This window comes from Terrapene carolina, unplaced genomic scaffold (assembly GCF_002925995.2).
Source record: "Terrapene carolina triunguis isolate 2854851 unplaced genomic scaffold, T_m_triunguis-2.0 Scaffold131, whole genome shotgun sequence".
Lineage (NCBI taxonomy): Eukaryota > Metazoa > Chordata > Testudines > Emydidae > Terrapene > Terrapene triunguis.
In genome coordinates this window covers 18,371,963-18,395,229 of record NW_020664482.1, presented here as the reverse complement: position 1 = coordinate 18,395,229, position 23,267 = coordinate 18,371,963, and the positions used below count along the sequence as shown (strand labels likewise).

The 23,267-nt window shown below is 41.5% G+C and overlaps 1 protein-coding gene across 1 annotated transcript in view; it reads right to left on the bottom strand.

Moving 5' to 3' along the window:
* ALG13 (ALG13 UDP-N-acetylglucosaminyltransferase subunit) overlaps positions 1–23,267 on the bottom strand; it is a 56,599-nt gene that overhangs the window by 27,336 nt on the left and 5,996 nt on the right. The window contains exons 5-15 of the mRNA XM_024217395.2: positions 15,221–15,361; positions 13,036–13,119; positions 10,855–10,905; positions 9,647–9,693; positions 8,379–8,451; positions 7,223–7,304; positions 5,967–6,147; positions 4,864–4,939; positions 3,128–3,236; positions 1,184–1,248; positions 310–410 (exon numbers count right to left, since the gene is read on the bottom strand). Coding sequence (XP_024073163.2) covers positions 310–410; positions 1,184–1,248; positions 3,128–3,236; positions 4,864–4,939; positions 5,967–6,147; positions 7,223–7,304; positions 8,379–8,451; positions 9,647–9,693; positions 10,855–10,905; positions 13,036–13,119; positions 15,221–15,361 — 1,010 coding nt within the window. The remainder of the gene's footprint in view (positions 1–309; positions 411–1,183; positions 1,249–3,127; positions 3,237–4,863; positions 4,940–5,966; positions 6,148–7,222; positions 7,305–8,378; positions 8,452–9,646; positions 9,694–10,854; positions 10,906–13,035; positions 13,120–15,220; positions 15,362–23,267) is intronic.

The window sequence follows — 23,267 nt, the reverse complement described above, 5'->3', positions numbered from 1 at the left end:
GCAGGAGACTTCTGTTTTCTATCCGCATGATAGTTAGATTATACCTGGAATGTTTTCAGTGAAAACCCAAGAGGTGTGACTCCTGCCATCTGCTACTGGTGGAATGGTAGCTGCTGTTAAACTGGTAAAGAACTGGGTCTGGTTTTTATTTTATATTCTGAAAAGAAACTGAACCCAGAGTTTCAAAACATTCTGACAGCCACAATTTAAACATCTGTTGGGAGAGAGGTGTGTATGTGCAGGCTCAACAAAAAGGAGGATTTCAGCAAATAAGAGAGACAGCTCTAAGGCTGTCTCCAGATTGCTTACTTTTCTGCCAGCTCTTCAATGAACACGGTCACCATGTTGCCATCATGTCCAACTTCCTGGATATGAGCATTGTAGTACTTACCCCCAGACTCCAGACGTACCTGAGGAAATAAAGGGGGAGTAGGTAAACACAAATGGTGACACGTTAATGGTGCTCTGGTTCCCCACCAATAGCTGGTAACATAGGAGCCGTTTTCATGCTGCTCACATACCACTGAGTTAGCTTGAGAGTCTTGGAATACCTCAGCCCAGCACTCCCTGCCCTACCCAACAGAGACAGTAGAAGAGTGGGCAGCAGAGGGAGAGACACTGCAGGAACAGATACAAAACAACCAGAAAAATGAATAAGAGAAGGCCTCATGGATGGAAGAAAAGCAGGGAGGGGACAGGTCAGAACCAAAACTGCCTTGTATGATTCAACAACTAAACTAAACAGGACCCATTGCGCTAGGCACTGCAAAACACAGAACAAAAAAAAATAAAATAAAATAAAAAAAAAAACAACAACAACCTCTTATTGTCCATCTTTCATCGCCGTTCTGCTGAGGTTCATGTACAGTGCCAGTCACTGTGGCGTCTGTGTATTTCAAGAGTTCAGTCTTAAACTCCTCTACTTTCAGGATGTATAGCACTGGTTCATGGTCCGCTTTCAAGCACCCTTTCCCATGTATTATCCTGTGCTTGTTTTGAATTTACAAAAAGTTATAATTTAAAAATAATAATAATAATTTCAGATGACCCCATCATATTTAATAGCTATAATGAGAGAAGAAATCTCTGAAGAACCTATGAGTTCAGATGTCTATTAAGTCATAAAACTTATTTAAAGCAACTTTAATAATTCATCATTACTGAATCGGCTTCGAGTACTAACCTGACATTTGTCTCCTAAATAGTACTGTCTCCCAGCAAACACCATGTAATCAGTTTTTTGAAGTTCTACAAGAGATCAAAGTGAAAGTTTAAGCTAGGTACTGTTCTTCATTTTTACCTATTAGTTCCCTTGAGTGCAATTCTGGGTAAGTATTATATGCTGAAACGAGTGAATTACCTCCTGTATTTTCCTGGACATCATTATGTGAGCACTTTGAACTACCAAATGAGACAAGTAGTCCATTCCAAGGCTTGAGCGCTAGGGAAACGTTGCACTCTCCCCACAACTTGGTATGCCACAAATAGTGACAAGTCTCATATGACTGACGGCAGCTGGGCTCTGGAGGAAGATTGTGCCTCCCAGATTGGCTTGCATGCCAAAGAATCCCAAAGGAGTTTACAAAATACATATGCAACAACAGGATCACTTTGCTCATCTCTGAAATTCAGTCCTTTCTGGGATCAGTGTGCAGCAATACTATATAGAAATTTTGGGCCAGAAACAAAGAATGTCCCTTTCCTCTGGTTCAGCACTGAGGCTATGTCTGCACTGCATACCACTTGCAGTGGTGTGTAGGGTATGTGTAGCTACACATCACAATGAAAAGCAGGCTGCATCCACACTGGTGTGTAGCTACATGCATCAGTGAAAGGCTCTGGCGGGGGGAGGCAGTGGGGAAAGGCTTGGCAGTGGGGAATTGCCAGAGTCTCTCTCTACTAGCTCCTTCCTGCCAGAGCCTTTCCTTGCTGTGAGAAAAGGCTCTGGCAGGCCCTTGCAGCAGAGAAAGGCTCCCAGAGCCGTTCCCTGCAGCAGGGAAAAGACTCTAGCAGTTGTGGGGGGGGGGGGCGGGCACCATTGTAGACAGGAGAGGCACTGCTTGTGCAAGTAGAGATCCATCCAGGGTACATACACACAGGGTTCAGGCATGTCTTCCCTTTACTTGCCTAAGCAGCGCCTCACTGTCTACACTACTATTAATACCCACGCTAGAGGTGTGATATATATATATTCATATTCTACACCTCATCAAAAGGCGCATGCAGTGTAGCTATACTGAGAGAGTCAAAAGCCCAGCCGGGCATTAGGGGCTGCTGTGCTGATGGAAGAGATGAAAACACCAAACGCTGACCAATTGTGATCATTTTGTAAGGTGGGATTTATCTGGATAATTGTAATCTACTTAAATCTCCCTGACAGGAAAATTCTGAAGAGTTATTCTTCCTTTATCACTCCTAAATTTCTGTATAGCGCTGCTGCACACTGGGAACTGGCTGCTCTGTCTAGTCCCAGAAAGGACTGGACTGAATTTCAGTGATGAGTGAAGTGAACCCATTGTTGCACTCACAATTTGGAATTCTTTGGCATGCAAGAGGAGATGTGGGGAGGAAGGGACCACTTGTCTCATTTGGCAGTTCAGAGTGCACACTAACTGCTAAGTGACTCCCATCCTTTACTATTACTTTGAATCCAAACGCATTTATGGAACACGAGCCTTTGTGCAGACACTACCATAAAGTAAAAAAATAAAGCCCCCATTTTACATTTGAACACTATCTGAAAATAGCATTATAAGACGATATTCTGCTATTGCACTTAGCTTTCCTGAAACCACACATTTTCTAGTCCAGAACCAAATATATTTTTCTCAACAGAACAGATTTCAGGAGCATGGACAGACATCATATAACATTGGAAGTACTCTACTGGTTGCTTAGAGATGAGAATAAGAAGTTTCTGGCTGGTAACAGGATGTATGCTCCACAGATATGTTTGCTGGATTAGACAATGCCCTTTAAGTTTCAGGTACGTGTCTATTTGCTCAAGCCCCTGTGCAGGTCCAACATACTTGTAAATCAGTCTATAAAATAACGTCATTGAGCCTCAATATAACTTTTACTTTTAGCCAGGAATTTACAGAATATACAAAGGGTTTTTTTAAGGTACCTTTTCTGCTGTCCAACCAAACATCAAACTCTACATTTCGATAGATCTCAGGGTCCAGGGCTTTTAGCACTTTATAGGGAAAAGGCATCTTTGATGGATTTTCTGGAGGCTAAAACAGAGTTAAAATGGACTACAATTAAAAGGGTTGTAAATATATGGCACACTTTTCTTTCCTTGCAGTGGTTCTAATTATTTTAAACAAGCATATACACGTTGTCTTCCCTGCCTCTTTCAGTTCCACTATGACATGTAATTAGTTTGTTTCAAGTTCAGAATCTAAGAAGAATATGAACAAGTCTTTAGGTATTATGGATTCTGAGGCTTGAGGACAAAGCAGAAATCATGTTGAAGAAGTTGACCACAGACTCTATACTGATCTGCTTGATTTCAAGATAGAAAATTTTTAGTTACTAGGTAAAAATAGGGAAGGAAACTAACTAGGGGCTGACTTTCAGAAGCTGCTGACCACACAACTCCAAATCAAAGTCAATGAGTGTGTGTGTGTGTGTGTGTGTGTGTGTGTGTGTAATATATATACACTCACACATACATATATATAGGGCTTGGCTACACTTGCGAGTTACAGTGCATTAAAGGAGCCCCAGGTGCACTAGCTCACTACCCGTCCACACTGGCAAGGCACCTAGAGCGCTCTGACTCCACGGCTAGAGCACTCCTGGTACTCCATCTCCGCGAGTAGAATAATGTTTGATGCGCCCCCACTGGAGCGCCCCAGCGTCAGTGTGAACGAGGTGTTGCATTACTGCGCTCTGATCAGCCTCCGGAAATGTCCCATAATCCCCTTAAGTCAAGTGGCCACTCTTGTCATTGTTTTGGATATGCCTTTTGAAAGCTCCGTTTGACAGCCGGCTGCTTATCTGCTCCGAGACAAAGCAACCATTAGTGTGGAATGATGTGTGAGAGAGAGAGAGGGGCGGGAGGGGGGGAAGGAGGGAGTGAGGGAGGGGTGAGGTCTGCTGCTGTCTGAACTTACAAGACAGCATGCTGACATGCTCTCAGCCCCCCAAAAACCCACTCTCCCCCCACATACACACAACACACTCCCTGTCACACTCTACCCCATTCCCCCCATTTGAAAAGCACGTTGCAGCCACTTGCATGCTGGGATAGCTACCACAATGCACTGCTCTCTGTGGCTGTTGCAAGAGCTGCTAATATGGCCACGCCAGTGCGCTGGCAGCTGTCAACGTGGACAGATTGCAGCGCTTTCCCTACTGCACTCTACGAAGACTGGTTTAACTCAAAGCGCTCTACATCTGCAAATGTAGCCATTGCCCCCCCCAGGCTCCTTGAATGTTAGTTAGAGCAGTGTTTTGAGCCAGGTCTGGTAAAATAGAACAGCAGCAATGTTCATGTGCCTAAAATAAAAGTAGATTAAATAAGATAAATTAGATGGTTTCTAGGTAAGAGTCCAGATCAGGGACTGTTTGCCAAATATTGTTTTTAAAACTTGTTGGGGTTTTTTTAAGCTAGCTAGAGAACAAGAGTCTCAGAAATAAGCTTTTTATATGATAAAAGGCTCAACAATTAATTTAAAAGAAGAGATAAAGAATACCAGGGCTAAAAACTAAACATGCACATGTAAGACTGAGGAAATAAAAAGGTGTAAATCCCCAACAGCAGCATTTAAAATAGGAAGGGCTGATTCAACCTTAATCACAGTATCATGAACACGAATGGGAAAGAATTGAAGGATTCTCCCTTAATTGCCAAACCTTTGCTTCTTCAGTGCCTTGTTTGAGTTTATCTTCAGGTGGGTTGTCAGTATCGTTGCCTTCCCAGTCTTCCACTCTAAGCAATTTAAAAATAGGATTACAAAATACAGGGCAAGATTTCTGGCCAGCACTGAAATCAACAAGATCAAACTGGTTGAATGACTTATAGAAGAACCATGGCGCCATCAAGTGATAAGATACAAGCCAGAACCTAACACTATTATAATGTAGTACAAATATGAAGTTTCGCACGTGCGGCACTCAAGCGCACTAAACCTTTTCCTGATTGTAAATAAAATGCTCTCTCCCCCACCCCCTTCAATTCAGGTCTTCCATGCAGTGGCAGCTAACATTGTTTTATGTTTAAGGAAGGGTCAGCCCAGTTCCATTCTGCAAACTTAAACACTCCTTCAGTTGCTCCACTCATGGGCATTATGGAGTTCCCCCGCCCCCCCCCCCCCTTTTTTTTTTAATCTCAAGGACTCCATAACAAGTGTGTCTAATTTACAAGTGTTTAAGAACTGTCAGAGCCAGCAACTTAAGTTGGATTCTTTCTGGCTTGCACTTCATCACCATTAATAAGGTCAAATGTTGTCCTCTCATCTGTACAATCCCATTGGTTACTACCCAATCAGAAACAAAAGGGCTACACAGTGGCACTGCGAATGATGGTAGGGTTTGGTCCTAAACTTAGGGCATAGTTTTGTTAATGATATACAAGCCAGAATAGAATCCAGCTCATTTTCTCATAGCAGCGTTGCTGCTGCCATACTAATAGGAATTCAAGTATAATAGTTTTTCGCTAAAGTAAGCCAGTGATTCTGATTACTCATGGTTTGTTCAGTAAGAAGGTGCCATCTGATAGTACCAGTTGACTATAGCCAGTGGGAGAGGTTGCTGCTCAACCACCTCACTTCCCAGTCCCAGGGAAAGCACGCTGCTTTTTCCACAATATGCTCATACTCTGGCTCAGTACCATGACATTGGAGAATGGACGCAGATGTTCCACGTGACAGCTCAGAACACAACTAGTAGGCTAGTCCCTCCAACACCTTTAAGTGATCAGCTACCATTCACAGGATATTTTGTTTTTAATCTAATACCTCCTTTCTGATGAAGTTTTGGACACTTTCTCGGGAAGGCAATCAAAGCTTGCATCCTCACTTCCAACAGAGACACTGTTTCGGTTCTTTTTGGCCCCACTTCGAAACATCTCAACTGCAGTTCTCAATTCCTCCTCGTCCATGTCAAACACATCTTTGTACAGGATCTCGTACAAGACAGCTGGGCAAACAAAGCACACAGAACCCAATGATTTTGACTTGGTGCGAGACAGGTGACTTTAGAGTAGCAGATGTGCGCATTGTAGACTTTCACAACATACCAATTACACTAAACTCCATTAATAATGGTTAATGAGCTTTCCACTTTCTTCTCCCTTCAGGACCCCTCTCCTCCCAAGAAAGAGACGTTGTTGATAAGTACCATATATACTCCATCATAAGCCGGTTCATTTATAAGTCAACCCCCCAAAGATGGATAAGTAAAAATGGAAAATTTTTATGACCCGTTCATAAGCCAACCCTATAATTCAGGGATCTGCAAACTTTGGCTCGCAGGCCATCAGGATAAGCCGCTGCCGGCCGAGATGGTTTGTTTACCTTGAGTGTCCGCAGGCACGGAGGTAAACCTAAGTAAACAAAGTGTCCCGGCGTGCCAGCTGTTTACCCTGACAGGCCGGGACAGCAACTGGTGGGGAAATTTTAGGGGGGTGGGAGGGAGAAACTGGGGGTCAGGGGAGTAACCCCTGTGACCACCCCCCACATGACCCCACCCCTAGCCCAGGACCCCCACACTCTCCCCATCCCATCCCTTCCCACCTTATCTGGGGAGGGCCAGGGGAGGATGTCTCTGGCCTGGCTGGAGCTGCTCCGGCAGGCTGGGCAGCGCAGCCACAGCCTGCTCCAGCGGGCCAGACCGGGCAGCGCGGCCGCAGCATGTTCCAGCGGGCCGGGTGGCACGGCCACAGCCTGCTCTGGGGGGTGGGGCCGAGCGGCACGGCTGCAGCCTGCCAGCCCCGGAGCTGCACCTGCTTCGGAGGCTGCGGGGAGAGCAGCGTGGCCAGAAGCAGAGAGTCTCTGGCCCCGCCTCTTCCCTTTTGTCTCTGCTGGTTGTGCTGCCTCTCCTTGCTCCCTCTGTTGGGGGGAGGGGCTGTGTCCCACCTCTCCCTCTCTATACCCGTTCATAAGCCGACCCCCTTCTCTGGTGCTTCCCTTTTTTACTAAAAAAATTCGGCTTATGAACGAGTATATACGGTACTTCAAATACTCTATTAAAAATAGTGTAAGAGTTAATTTACCCTGGCAAACAGCAGCATCTGCCTGAAATTGTTTTGTATACACAGAGTCGTAATGGCCGTTACTGGAACAACACAGCAAGATCTTGAAAAAACAAAAAACAACAAAAAGCTTTGAGGAAGAAATGAAAGAAAACCAAACATTTTCTATCTGATGTTCTAGCTCGAGACTACAAATCCTTTACTTATTCTAAGGCCAGTGCTTTAACTCGCTGTCCAAACAATGGGTATGCTTAGTATAAATACAAACAGAGTGTTAGAAACAGAGTTGATCCCTATAAAAGGGATTGTAGCAAGTGTACAAATAAGTTTGCCTATTACCCACATGGACACTGTTTAGTCATCTCATAAACTGTTGAAGGTCAAATATGAGAGACTTTACTGTGAGTCAGCTACCTTATGAACAACTAATGGTCTAGAAGTTAAATGCCAATCACTCTTACATTTAGAATCCCCAAACAGCAAAAACTTATTGGCCCACTAGTATCAAACTAGAGGAAAAGCTATTTCACAAGAAAAAGCTAAATACAGAACTTTCCCTACACCCTTTAATTGTGTCAAAAATCTCAAGTGGGTTTAGACTATCTACTGCTTTACATAACAATGCACAACCCACAAAAATCAAGCTAATTAATTTATATCCAGGAGGGAAAAAATACACCCCAAAAGACCCCCAAATCTTGTCTGCTCTCTTTTGGGGGTGGGAGAAGAGTGCCGTTTCTTCACCATATTTGTCTAATTTTGCCACCTTCCCTTTGCTCATTAGCAACTCAATCCAAGTGTCTCATTCTAGCTAGTGAGATTAAAAAAAAAATAGCCACAGGGAACTGTATTCAAGCACCCTCACCCCAGAAAAGCTCAAGTTGATCAAATGGGAAGATTCCTGGGCTGTAATATTATAACTCCTGCAGCCAACAGGAACTTAGTCTAGCAAAAGGTTAACTACCGTGCAATGAGAGTATTCAACTGTGAAATAATTCATTTGTGGAGCATTAGCCTTGTTGAAGTTAGCTTTGGTTTTGTTTTTTAAGTGTGCCAAATGTGCAGAGACTTCACTGGAGTTACAAGAGCAAAACTGAAGTGACAAGCTCATTAGAACTGAGTGAAATTAGAGTTATCTAAGAGTGGGAGGGTAGAAAATTGGCTCACATCTCCTTACCTTGTCTTCAAAGCCATTGTTTGTAGCATAGGTAGGTGGCTTTCCAGGGTACCGGTACAGAATAAAGTCTCGACTAGGCAAGAAGAGGAAAAATCAAGAGAATTGAAAGAGCACGCATTTAATGCAAATACTTGTTATGAAGACGTTTGAAGAGAATAGTTTGGAGAATCCACTGTTGGTTAACAGAGAATGGGAGCAGAATATTTTTCCTAACAAGTGAATGTCAATATAAAATTTAAGCAATAACTAAATTCACAAAGTGGAACCATCTACTTGAAATAAGAAATATCTGGTAAAACCTACTATGTCTGGTTTCAGATAATAAAAAGATGCATCTTATTAGGTCAGGTATTTCTGATCTCAAGACAGATTGCTCTGATAGTGAGGCAATTAACCCTAAATGAAGTAGTTCCGAAAGGGTTAATCTCAGTACAGGGTGCCATTAGAACCTTGTAGAAGTCTAATTGTTCATTTTGGACTGGAACAGGATGCAAAGTGTTTTAGTGTGTCTGCCATTAGGCTCCTAAACTGTTTGTTCAGGAGTGGCAGGTTTTTTTTTTTTTTTTTTTAGCAAGACAGACAGTGCTTGCAGTAGATTCAAATGTCAATTGAAATTATAATTTATTTTAAATGCATTTCCAGGCTTACACTGCGAGCAGCACTTCTCACTTCCTGAATTTTCAAGGACACCCCATATAGTGAGCACAGCGTTTTACTTGTGTGTTGGCAGTTAACTTTTATAGCTAGCATCAGATGTTTCCAGTGCACACAACTCCACATCACTTCCCATCAGTAAGTCTCTCACTGTAAACTTTTTTTTTTAAATAAAGATTTTAATAGTTATGAAAAATGCCAAATAGACATCACTAGAGACTGAAGCCCTCTGATAATTCACAAAGCCAGTACTGCCTGGGCAGCAGCAATGAAACCTCCAGTAGTCAGGGTTAGCTCAATCTCCATGGCCACCAGGTCTTTGTCCTCTTGTGAGACTTAACAAGGATGCCAATTCAGTACATTTCAGGATGTGGGATCCTCTTTACCTGGAACTGGTCTGCAGCCACCCATTCATGTAATAAACATTGAATGGCAGTCACTCCTAAGCCAAGCTGGCATCAAAACTAGATGATCATGGTCCCTTCTAACCTTAAAAATCTATTAATCAAGAGATTCTGGGCCCCACAGTTAGCACCCTTAACCATTCACAGCACATTACAAAATTAGATTTTAATTAAAATAAAAAAAAAAAAAAAAAAAAGGAAGAGACTTACTTATAGATTAATGATAGAGCGCTTATTTCCAATTGGCCAGCACTTTCCTAAGTGTATAAAAATATTTTGATATCATGTTAGAAGGTAGGAAAATAACTGTTCTTCATCAAATCTGTAATGGAGCTGACCACTGAGCCTGCACTGCAGTACTTGGAACTCTATACTGGCTCTCCCTATACCATTAATAGAGCTAGTCAACTTTTTTTTTTTTTTTAAAAAGCATTTTCTGAACAGCTCTAACTACTGGGTAAAATTCTTAGCCCCTATCTTTAAAGCTCTAAAAAGTCTCAAACCAAGCTCTATAAAGGAGTACATCTGAATATACTGCCCTCTGCAATAACTGTTTTATAGGGACAAGGAGAAGAAGGGTCTACAACTCAATCCTTAAAAGTTAGTGGTAACTGTAAAACCCCTCAGAGACTGCCTTAAAAATATTTATGTGGGCAATAAAGAAAACCCACCAAGAGAGAGAGAGAGAGAATATCAATGTGAAGTGATGATGTACTCCTCAAATACTTCAGTTCCATCTTTTGCAAAATTCTGATTCCTTCTGCATCTGGAAATTTGTAAGGCATGAGGATTCCTGAAGAGAAGATCACTGACACGGGACAATGAAGTACTCAATTTTTGGCCCAATAATCCTGGGCAAAGTTGCAGCTAAGCTCTAATAGCTAGACCTGTAGCAGTCTCAAAATATTTCTTTGATAAACATGCTAAATTTGCTTTAGATACTCTTGTATCCTGCTCATGTTCACTAGTTAAAAATCTTCAAAGAAACAATAAGTTTAAGAAAGAAAGCAGGTTTTTTTTTCCAAATCTGGGGAAAAAAATGCAAAATTTGTCAAACATTTGCTAGGAATTATGCACCAGTTTTGTAACAGCCTTTTAAAGGTCCAGGCTGACAGGACCAACGTTTGGTTCCCTCAGCTTAAATTACATTGTTGTGGTTTGACATTGTCCTTTTTTTACCCACAAGCAAGAACCAAGGTCCTGATCCTGCCATCAGATCCAGAGTCCTACTGCACCCACACAAAGTCCTATTGAAATCAACAGGGCTCTGTTCAGGTGCAAGGGTCCGCCTATGTGGATCTGACAGCAGGACTGAGGTAAAAGTTAGCAGGGAGAACAGAAACAACATTCAGACCCACATTCCAGCAAACATCATGAGCTTTTTGGGCTCAGCCTCAGGAATATGAATCTAGCCTTACCTTTGGATCTCCCAGGCGTTCCAGGTATTTTTCAAATGAGCCTTCCACATACTTAAAAAGAAGATATAATTGATTTAAATCAGTTGCATATCATTACTAAATCTGCTGGAAACATTAAGAGTCAGAATTTGCTCTTTGTATTTAAAGAATTTAGAGGAAAACTGAAAATTTTTCTCTTATTTGTATTACCATCGTGCTTAGGAACCAAGTCATGGATCAGGACCACATTGTGCTAGGTGATGTACAAACAACAGATTGTAAGCTCCTTGGAGCAGGGACCATCTAAGTAAGACAACAGATGGATATAGACAATTGGGGACAGGAGGACAACAAGGAAACAATGAGACCATATTGGTCAGCATATAAGCAGTGGTCTTAGCACAACAGCTTTCATGTTCATAAGACAAGTAGCCTTCCTGATCATGAATGATTTCTCCCTCTCCCCTACATTTAGGAACAATTGCATATGTATGTGCTTAGTAAAGGAGGTAACTTCTTGCTGAAAAGCTATTTTAATCTATACACAGTAGATCAAACAGAAAAATAACACCACCCCCCCACAAAGTCAGAATTATAGCAGTGTTTCTTCAAACATATTAAGGAAGCATGTGGGAATGTCTTGTATCATATAGAAGGTCCAGATATCTCATGCACATGCACAACTAAGTGTACAATTTGGTTATATCTGGGTCTAATACTTCGGTCTGAAAATAGTTTAATTTTAACAGTTTGCCCCATCTGCTCCCATTCAGTGCATTGCAGAAGTGACTTTTCAAGCATGTTTGTTTTTAAGTTGCAAGGTAACAATTTTAGCTATCATCAAATTTTATATCTACTCCTCTAGTTGAAAAGGGATAGCTTAAGGTTGGGAAAGGTAGATATCCTATGTGAGCATGCAAATACTAGCATTGCTCACCCCAGCCCTTCCTCCTGAGCCCAATATGTTAAATGCCACGTTGTTTGCCTTATCCAATAAAAGAGAGAGACAGTAAAAAATCTTGGCTGCTCTGTATGGAAGTTAAAATACCACAGCAATAATTGTGAGTAGTAACTTGTGCAAGTGCCTGTCACCAAAAAAGTCTCTTATCTCACTATTATGCAGCATGTTCTGAGCCAGCTGGATGTCTCCCTCCACCCCAATGGTAGCTGCATTTAAGTGGGGGTATGTATACAATGTACAAAGCACTTAAATATCACTTGATGAGAAAGACTGTATTATAATACTAAAATAAGCTAGTTTATTGCTATCTATTTTGTGGATAAAACATTTAGAATTGTTCCCTTAGGATGCAGGGAAAGCCATTTGTGAATTAGAGTTCAAACAGCCAGTAGAGTATTCAGAATGCTCTTCCAGAACCAAGTTGTTTCAAAGCAGTCACAGGACCTGTCTATACTGGTAAGTTTACCTGTTGCTGACAACCACTGATCCATTGTACATCATGAGCAACAAGTACATTTCCTAATATTCAGCAGTATTGTAACAAACTTGAGGCTAGGTATATAAAGACACTGCAGTTGTTGGCAGGGATTGAATTTGTGATCTTCTGAATGAAAACCACAGACCTCTATCACTTCAGTTAAAGTAGAGTCTTCACTGGGTGAAAATAGCAGGCTTCTACAGTTGTTGAAGTCATCCACTGAAAGTGTACAGTGACATTAAAGCACGTATAAAACCACGGTTAAAGAGCCATGCAGTATTTCACTGTCCTTAGAGATGCATGTTTTACTTCAAAATGTATTGTTTCACAGACACAAGAAGTTTCCAGTTTCACAAAGATAGCTTATTAATGTCTATACGGTACTGTAATCACAGTTACTTAAGATGAGAGATCAGATGTTTAGAATAAATGTGTATTACCTTTTACAAATAAAAATGTGGTGCCATATAAATATATTTCCAAGGTTTAGAAACAAATCTAAAGTTGACTAGAAACTAATGGACAGTATACAGAGGAAGGCAAATGAGCAAGCATTTTACCCTCAACTTCTCATCTTGTTTAGTACTATTTTAAACCTGTGCTTGGTCAAAACTTATAAACTAAAAACAAAACAAAGCACAGTGAGATGTAGGTTTTCAGTGCACAGATCTACATAAATAATATGTTTATGTATAAACACCACTGTTATTTCCTAAGTGTACACATAAAACTTTGCATATCATAAATACACAAGTCTACTTACAGACTCAAAGTTATGTTGGTTTTCCCTCATAAATGAAACACAAGCCTTCCTGACTTCCGTATGATGAATCTGACAAGAAAACAGCTAGAAAATAAAAAAGGTGTTTAAAAGCACTGAAATGAAAGGTTTGCAGCTAATTTTAAATTACACTTTACTCTAAGGCTCCCTTTACATATAGTTTACATCAGTGGTTCTTAACCAGCGGTCCAGGGCCCCCTAGAGGGCCATGAGCAGGTTTCAGGGGGTCCGCCAAGCAGGGCCAGCATTAGATTTGCTGGGGCCCAGGGCAGAAAGCCGAAGGCTCACTGCCTGGGGCTGAAGCCTAGGGCCCTGAGCCCCGCCACCTGGGATTGAAGCCAAAGCCTGAGCAACTTAGCTTTGCAGGTCCCTATGGCATGGGGCCCCAGGCAATTGCCCTGCTTGCTACCCCCTAACGCCAGCCCTGGCTTTTATATGCAGAAAATCAGTTGTTGTGGCACAGGTGGGCCATGAAGTTTTTATATCATGTTGGGGGCAGAGGAGGGGAGAGGAGGGATGGCTCTGAAAGAAAAAGGTTAAGAACCCCTGGTTTACATTACAAGATGACTATATTATAAGCATGTTACAGACCTGAACAACACATACTATAGGTAATTATAAGCACACCATTAGGTGATAGATAGTCGTAATCAACCTCTAGACCAGTGGTTCCCAAACTGGGGTTCGTGAACCCCTGGGGGTTCGCGAAATGTTACAGGGGGTTCTCAGGAAAAAATTCCCTAATGGCGGACAGAGCTGTCCCTAGGGACCCTGGGCAGCATGGGGCCAGCAGCCTGGAGCCTCTGGACTTCCAAGAGCTAAGCAGATCAAAGAAAGCATATCTATTACACTGAAGAGCTTTAAACTTCAAGACTCCTTATAAGAAATGGAAAGGGAGGTGGATATTTTTTGCTGTTTTTAAAATTAAATAGGCAGCTAGTATTGTTTTTAAATTATGAAGAACAAGTTTAAGCTTTGTTGTAAAGTGCGTTGTTTGCCTACACTGCTCAAGACCTGAATGCTTGTGTAGGAGGAACTCTTGAGTTGGCTTCTTAAATACCTTCATGCTGTTTCACATCTGATACTCCTTGATGAAACATAGGAGCCTTGTCTTATAAGAGGCTTATTCAAAGTGATACAAGCTACGAAAGTGAGATCTTGGAAGAGTGTTGCCGTTTTCATAATGTAATAAAAATACTGTAATGATAAATAATAAATAATAAATAGTGTGTAATAATCATGTCATAAAAACAAATTTTATATTTCCAAGATCACTGCTTTTATAATTTATACTCAGGTAAAGGAGAAAATCCCTGCAAATATTCATTTTTAAGAGGGGGTTCGTGAGACTTGACGTGCTAGTGAAAGGGGTTCACGGGTTGTTGAAATTTGGGAACCACTGCTCTAGACCCATTGGACTAACAGTGTATGGGAAGTGATTAGTCATTTAATAAAACCCTTTATAAGCTACTCAAATAGAACCTCAATATGTAGCATGATCCTTTTTGGCAGCACATCTGTGCCTTATGTTATTTGCCCATACATTTTAAAGTGGAAGAATTTGAAGATGCTAAAGGAAAATAAGGGATTGTTAATTAGGTAACCATGGGTAGAATATTAGTGCAAACGAGAACCTTTAACCCAACCTTTGGCAGCTGGGATAAAAGGTAAACTAGACCCCAGCCACAGCTCATTTTGCAAAACTAGAACTAACCCACAATTGTGTAAGGGACAGAGCAGAACTAGAAACTTTTATCCAACTCCTGCTGCTCCAGCTTTGGGAATGGAGAGAAAGATGAAGATTACTCCAACACCGATACTTCAAAGCCAAAAATATAACTTTAGCAAATGATGCCTTACCTCAACCAACCCCATCCACCCTCTGCCCCCAAAAGAAAACAAGTCGAACCCCACTTACAAGCTCATCTGGCTCTTTTTAGGAGAGAAGGGACGGGAAAACTGGGGGAAGGGAGAGGTGAAATTATCTCCCCAAAGGCATAAATTGTATTTAACTCCAGCTAGTAGAGCTAGGAGGTGGTGGGAAAACGACCAGGTCAGGCCTATGAGGGGAACAAGCTCAGCCCTCGAGAAGCCTTGAGGGGCGGCCCCTGGAGCCCCCCAACTTCACCCCCGTGGGGAGCAGGGGTGGGACTGAAACTCCTTTTACCTGCTCGGAAATAGCCCGAAAGAGACAAGAGGCGTCTTTGGCGGTGAGCTTGCGGTACAGCCCCAGGCTGGCCAGATACTCATCCATGGTGACCTCGCTGAGGGATTTCTGGCCGAAGTATTTCTTCCAGCCTTTCTGCATCTTCCGACCGGGGGCGGGTTGGGGCGAAGGGGGGAACTCCTACTTCTGCGAGGCAAGAGCCCCCGGGTCCAGCCTGAGGACTAGGAGCAGGCACCAGGCTGGTGGGAGGATAGCTGCATTGTGGCCCCGGGGGCTTTGGAGCCGTGGGGCTGGGGGAAGGAGGAGGGGCTCGCTGGGGAGGCTGCAGGGGAGACGGCGGTGGGGCGGGGATGCGCTGAGTGGGGAGGGGGCGCGCGGCAGTCCCCGGGGCGCACGGGGCTGCGCGTGGCGTCGCTCGCTGGGAGCCCAGCTGCGGCCAATGAGCCCGGGCTGCCCATGCTCCTGCACCCGTTTTGGTGATCGGCCCTGGTCTCGTGCCTCATATAGCAAAGCGAGCCGGCCCTGGGGGCAGCGGGCCAGGGAATCAGTCGGTGCCTCGAGCCCCGTGGCGCTGCTCAGAGGAGCAAAGTGTAAACGTTACAGAACTGGCGTCCGGGCCTGGGGACTGCTCACCCCTCTTCGCCATGCATAACATCCTAAGGGAGGGGAAACAATCACAAGTGTTTAAAAACCGAACCAGCCCCCAAGGACAGGCTTAGAATCCAAAGCTACACAAAGAATCGCTGTTGATTCTGGGGGATGGTCCTGTGTTTCCGTAAATGTGTTTCCTTGTAGCTGTTTCTGCTCCAGGGACTGTTAGTAGTGTTAAAATGCATGCTGCTTAGCTTACGCGTGAAGTAGTATTGTATTATATGCCTATAATAGAAGATAATGTAGGACTGATTTGCATATGTGGTCTAACTTGTCTGTTGTAATGCATCAAAATGTAATAAAGTTTAAAATACAGAGAGAGACTTTATTTCCTCGGAATTCCACTATTAGTTGCTCTGGTTTGTCTTTCGTAGGTTATATTGCCCTTTCTGTGCCCCCCGTTCAGATTTGGGTGGTTTCTTGGCAGGTGCAAAGGCTCTTCTGCTCCTTTTCAAAAACAGGTGCTTAATACACAGAGCTAGTGACAATTAACCAATGAGGCATCAGAGAGGAGAACATGAAAATTTATCTGTTTTACTAGACTCCTTTAGATGTAGTGTAAATTAGTAATAAGCATTTGTCTTTCTTGTTTATATTTGTAGGCCCCAATCCTGAAAATCCTTGAACTCAGTGGGACTGTTCCCATGTAAAATTACTCATATGTAGGTTCAGAGTCCATGTGTGTATCTGGTTTTTTTTTTTCTTAAAATTGATTGTTCTTTGACTAAAAGATTAATAAAATACTGACAAGAGATACTGTCTAGTTCTTCATCCCACCCCAGGAAGAGAAGGGATTTCTTGTTAGGCTGAGTTCATATTGATTATTTAGAGGTTTTTTTCTGATGTGCCTGTATATGACTATAAATAGCATGTGGCAAATTAGGGGTTAAATCCTTCAGTCCCTACTCAGCCAAAACTGTTAAGTAGTTTCATAGGGACTTTGAACTAGGTATTGCAAGAGTTGGGCCTAAAGTGGTAACCAAACAGTGTTTTCTTTTCCAATTTAGGAAGTGAAAATCTCATTGAAGAAAATGTTTGGGGATTAGAAAAATTCACTGTTGTGCCATTGGACACCAGATAAACTGGTTACAGTGCAGTATTTGAATACAAATTGTTTGATTATGAAGACAGCTGTCATTTGTGTTTCTCGGGTGTTAATAAGGGATGTAACGACATCAAACACCTACATGCAGAACTTTTAAAAAAAAACAAAAACTTATTTTAGGCAGAACGGTATTTAAAGGAGTGACATTTAATACCAATTGCACAATTACTTGATTATTTAGTAGTAGAAACAAAATAGTCTATGTGGCTATTGTCAAGGCTTACAACTCTTACTTACAATTAAACCTGCCCCATTTTTTATCTGCTTGACATTTACAGGACAAAATAATGGCAGAGTAGTATCGTGTAATTGATGGGTGGTATTGCCAATCCCTCTCCCCTGCCTTTGGGGGAAACCCCTCTAAAAGCCCTCTTGCTGGTATTTTTGTCATTCTTATTCTCTTTTTCCATGCTCCTGTAAGTGCCTATGGTGAAAGTGCTGAAGAGTTCTATTTATTTGCAGAACAAATACTGCAGGGGCAATGGACGTGCAAGCCTTACACCACACTAACAATGTACTTTCACCAGGTGGAAGAACATTAGTGTGCATGCCTATTCTATCCTTGGTCTCCATGTTGATACTACCAATTTGAATGGGGATTTTTAATATGTTCTCTGAGGGCCCCTCTTCCTGTTGTGGACTAAAAACTCCTTTGCAATAGGTATATTGCAAAGCCTGTCTGAGAAGACATCTGAGGAGGAGTGAGATTCATTTGAAGAGAAAGGGTTGAGTAGGAACTTTAATAATTTTGCTGACTGATGGCTGCTATGGGCTGATTTTGCCAGCTGCTCCAAGGAGGCATAGGAGGCTAGACCACTGGGAGCAACTTGCAGGTTGGAACTTTGATTTGGTTATTTTCTTTGTAATTATTTTTGGATTGTGCTTTTAATTGTTGCTAAGATCACCTAGAGCCTGGATGGGCATGCTTTTATTCTGCTGGTTTTGTTTTTCTTTAAATTAAAGTAAATAACCCTCTTTGAAACTTTTGTTTACTATTGATTTGGGCTGGATTTGAACTGGCAAACTAAATGCACTTCCAGATCCCACAAGCCATGATTCCCCCCAAATGTAGAGGCCTCTGATGGTTTAGTAGAAAACACTACAAAAAGATTACCAGAATCCTACAATAGAAAGCAAACCAGTCCTTTTACCTAAAAAATGAAAAACATTAATATTAGTACTGTAAAAACGTATCAAAGACTGTTCCTTTAAAAATGATGAAAATGCCATGCCCTGGACATAAAAATACTAGTGCTCAGAAAAGACTAGAGTGTCTGATCAATAGAAGATAAATGGTGACTTGTACAGAGATTCATATAACAAGAAATCAGAAGGTTACAAGTCTTTAGATGATCCAGGATGAAATATGAACAGTGTCCCCAGCAGTTAAAGACCTGAACAATTTTGGAGGAGCAGGTACTAAAAACATTGTAAAGCACATAACTTCATTTTTTATAAAGTGTTAATGAATCATCTCAAATCTTTTCCGTCTCCATCCCAACCTAAAGCTCAGGTCAGAGCAAGGAGGAGAATATATGATACAGTATATTAGAATGATATACAAACAGTATTTTTCTTTTTTGTGACATTTGAACAATTAAGTAATAAGTAGAGATGATCTGAGTTTTCCAACTAAATATTTTTCACTGGAAAATGCTAATTTGTCAAAACTGAAACTGTGGGAAAGGGTTGGCTTTGACAAATTTCCCAAACTGAATTTTTTATTTTAAAAAATGGTTTCAAATTGTCAAAATGTTCTGTTTCAACATTTTCTAAACAAAAAGTTTCATTTTTGGTTTGAAACAACTTTTTGTTTTGAAAATTTCTGTTAATTTATAATCCCCAAAAAGAAAGGTTAAAAAAGGTTGAAATAAAAATAAAAAGTTTTGGAATTATCAAAAGGAAACATTTCATTTTACAGGTTTCAGAGTAGCAGCCGTGTTAGTCTGTATCCGCAAAAAGAACAGGAGTACTTGTGGCACCTTAGAGACTAACAAATTTATTAGAGCATAAGCTTTCGTGGGCTACAACCCACTTCTTCGGATGCATATAGAGTGAAACATATTTCATTTTACCTAATCCAAAAAAACCCATAAAAATATGAGATTTATAATTTGTCACAATTTGTGGCAGGATAAATTTGAAGATCTTTAAAACTTTCATGGGATGGGAAAACCATTTCCCACCTAGCTCTAGTAATAAGATAGCCTACTTCATGTGTCCACCCCTACTGGCTGGCCACAGTGACTGTACAGTCTGTTAATTTCTAACTCAGGTTTTCACTGCAGTTAAAGCCTCAAATTAGCCTAACTCAAATGAGAGCAGCCACACTGTGAAATAACATTCAGATTGTAGTGATTGAATTGCCAGCTGAGTTGTGTTCACTTGAGCTCCATTGACTGGACAGCCAAATCAAGTTAAAAGAACTACCATGCTTGAGTTAATAGTTTTTGTGTGTGGATGGGATTTGATCTGAGGGCAACACTCAAGTTATAACTCAGGTTAACTCTGCAGTGAAGCCAAGTCCTTAGACTAGAGGCAGCCTGCCTTAGTACAAGTGATAGCTTCTTTTAGTGCTGGGTTTGATCGCATCTAACAATGTTGGTGTCTGTGGATATGAGACCAAGAGTTTAACAAAACTTGTTTAGCCCTGGTTAAAATTATTTTAAAATATAGTTTATTTTAAATTAAACCTTTTTTTTAAAACAAAGTCCTGTTTTCTCTCCATAGACATTAAATAACCAATTACACTTCTTGAAATAGCAGTGATTTTTCCTGGTGTGCTTGGACTAAAATTTCCATCCTCAGCTGTTGTGCACTGTGTGGTATACTAGTTGGTTACCACCCTCCCACCTTAGAGGATGCTGCATTTCATTGGTGCTTTGTGTATATGTGTGCATATGTATACATTATACTGAGACTCTCAAAACAATGTTTTATTTATTTGATATAGGTGTACTTTCTGTTCTCTGTTTGGTGGAATTATTGGCACTTTTACATTTCAACCTGCATGAACTCTGACACGGACTTGCAGCTGTATAAATAAATCAAACCTGGAGTCTAGAAAACATTTAGGCTATGTCTGGAGTAGAAAAACAGGAGTTTAAGGGTATGTCTACACTATGAAATTAGATCGATTTTATAGAAGTCGATCTTTAGAAAGCGATTTTATACAGTCGATCGTGTACGTCCCCACTAAGCGCATTAAGTCGGCAGAGTGCGTCCTCAATACCATGGCTAGCTTTGACTCACGGAGCTGGGCACTGTGGGTAGCTATCCGACAGTCCCCGCAGTCTCTGCTGCCCATTGGAATTCTGGGTTAAGCTCCCAATGCCTTATGGGGCAAAAACATTGTCGCGGGTGGTTTTGGGTACATGTCGTCAAGTCTTCCCTCCCTCCCTCCGTGAAAGCAATGGCAGACAATCATTTTGTGCCTTTTTTCCTGGGTTACCCGTGCAGATGCCATAGCAGGGCAAGCATGGAGCCCACTCAGCTCACTGTTGCTGTTGTGAGCATAGTAAACACCTTGCGCATTATCCTGCAGTATGTGCAGAACCTGGCTAGGAGCCGCCAGCACGAGGACGATTGTGAGGACACGGACACAGACGTTCCTGAAAGCACAGGATGTGGCAATTGGGACATCATGGCAGCAGTGGGGCAGGTTGATATAGTGGAACGCCGATTCTGGGCCCGGAAAACAAGCACAGACTGGTGGGACTGCATAGTGTTGCAGGTATGGGATGATTCCCAGTGGCTGTGAAACTTTCACATGCATAAGACCACTTTCCTGGAACTTTGTGAGTTGCTTTCCCCCACCCTGACGCGCAGGAATACCAAGATGAGAGCTGCCCTGACAGTTGAGAAGCGAGTGGCGATAGCCCTCTGGAAGCTTGCAATGCCTGACTGCTACCGGTTAGTCTGGAATCAATTTGGAGTGGGTAAATCTACTGTGGGGGCTGCTATGATCCAAGTAGCTAAGGCAATCACTAACCTTCTGCTAGCAAGGGTAGTGACTCTGGGAAATGTGCAGGCCATAGTGGATGGCTGCTGCAATGGGGTTCCCTAACTGTGGTGGGGCAATAGATGGAATGCATATCCCTATCTTGGCACTAGACCACCTTGCCAACCAGTACATAAACCGCAAGGGGTATTTCTCAATGGTGCTGCAAGCACTGGCAGATCACAAGGGACGTTTCACCGACATTAACGTGGGATAGCCGGGAAAGGTGCATGACGCTCGTATCTTTAGGAACTCCAGGCTGTTTGAACAGCTGCAAGAAAGGACTTACTTCCCAGACCAGAAAATTACTGTTGGGGATGTTGAAATGCCATCCAAAATCTGAGGACGAGGTGTGGAGCATGCTTTTAGAAGTCTTAAAAGAGCAACACTCTGATGCGGAAACTACAGAATCAAACCACCAAAAAAGAAAATCAACCTTCTGCTAGTGGCATCTGCCTCAGATGATTAAAATGAACATGTGTCAGTCTGCACTGCTTTGGATCGTTATCAAGCAGAACCCATCATCAGCATGGAAGCATGTATTCTGGAATGGTGGTTGAAGCATGAAGGGACATATGAATCTTTATCGTATCTGGCACGTAAATCTCTTGCAAAGCCTGCTACAACAGTGCCATGCAAATGCCTGTTCTCACTTTCAGGTGACATTGTAAACAAGAAGCAGGCAGCATTATCTCCTGCAAATTGTAACCAACCTTATTTTGTCTGAGTGATTGGCTGACCAAGAAGTAGGACTGAGTGGACTTGTAGGCTCTAAAGTTTTACACTGTTTTATTTTTGAATGCAGTTTTTTTGGTACATAATTCTACATTTGTAAGTTCAACTTTCATGATAAAGAGATTGCACTACAGTACTTATATAAGGTGAACTGAAAAATACAAATATTTGCACTGTAAAAAAAATGGTCATAAAAACTAAATAAAGTGAGCACTGCACACTTTGTATTCTGTATTGTAATTTAAATTAATGTATTTGAAAATGTAGTAAGCAGCCAAAAATATTTAAAATAAATGGTATTTTATTAACAATGTGATTAATCACGATTAATTTTTTTAATTGCTTGACAGCCCTAATACAAACCTTACTTCACTGTACATTTTTGTGAATAAATACATCAGATGCCTTGCCTTGCTTTTTTGATGCTATGACATGTAAAAAAACTAGTTGTTCACATAATTGAAATGAAGAATTCTGAAATCTGTTGCAGAGTGTGTTCATACTTTTTTTAGGAAATTATTAAGTTGAGCCAATTTTCCTCTTTTCAGCTCTTTAATACTCCAAACAAAAGCTTCTGTTCTGCTCTGTCCCTTTCACATATTTGTTGCATGTCCAAAATCACACAGCTAAATTTGGGGGGAAATATCAAAACAAATTATAAATGTTTAGGAGGAGGGACTGTCTTTTTATTAAGTATGTATGCTGCCTAGCTCAATAGGCATTAATGAAATAAAACTAATTTGTTTCAATCGTTTGTGTTCACATATACTGTGACATTTGGAACCGCATCACTGTCAGCTTTCACATACAAACACATTTAAAGAACATTTAGAGGAAGAGCACATTAATTTAGGCTTAGGTTGGCTTGTATCCTACTTACAGTGATCAGAACCACACTAAAACGTGGTTGTTGATATGGGTGTAACTAGCAGGGTGTCAGTCAGTGTGGACAGGGATTTTTTTTCCTCCTGAAAATTGTGCTAGTGAATTTTGTCAAAGACTAACTTTTTAGCAGTGTACCACTGCATCTGACTGTTAGTATAAAACAAAACCCAACCACACTGCAGTGATCTGGGAGAAGTGGTTAGAACTTTGATAAAAACTATGTATCAACATAAGTGTAACTAGTACAGTTCTGTTCCAAGTGTGGACCAGGCTATATTATAAAAGAAGCTGCTGTGGTGGAGGACCTGGTTTCACATTAATTCCCAATATGGTTAAAACACTATTTGGCCTTGTAGATGGGATCAGATGATGCTGTTAGTACCTGACAGAGATTAGGGCTTTATCAAACTGTAGAATGGATTTAGTAATAATTTTATTCACTTCACTACAACCAAAAGCTTGTTCTAAAAACAACTTCTTTGGTTAGTTTTAGGACTGCATCTTCCTCCCCAGTTTTGTTCACTTCAGTAGGCTCCAAAACTGATCTACAAAGATCTTAACTATGTCATCTGACTTAAGCATTCAAGGTCAGCATCTGTATTAGAGTATTCATGTAAATCAGCCCAGGACATAACTCTCACCAAGTTCAGCTGAAAAGTCCTCCAAGATAA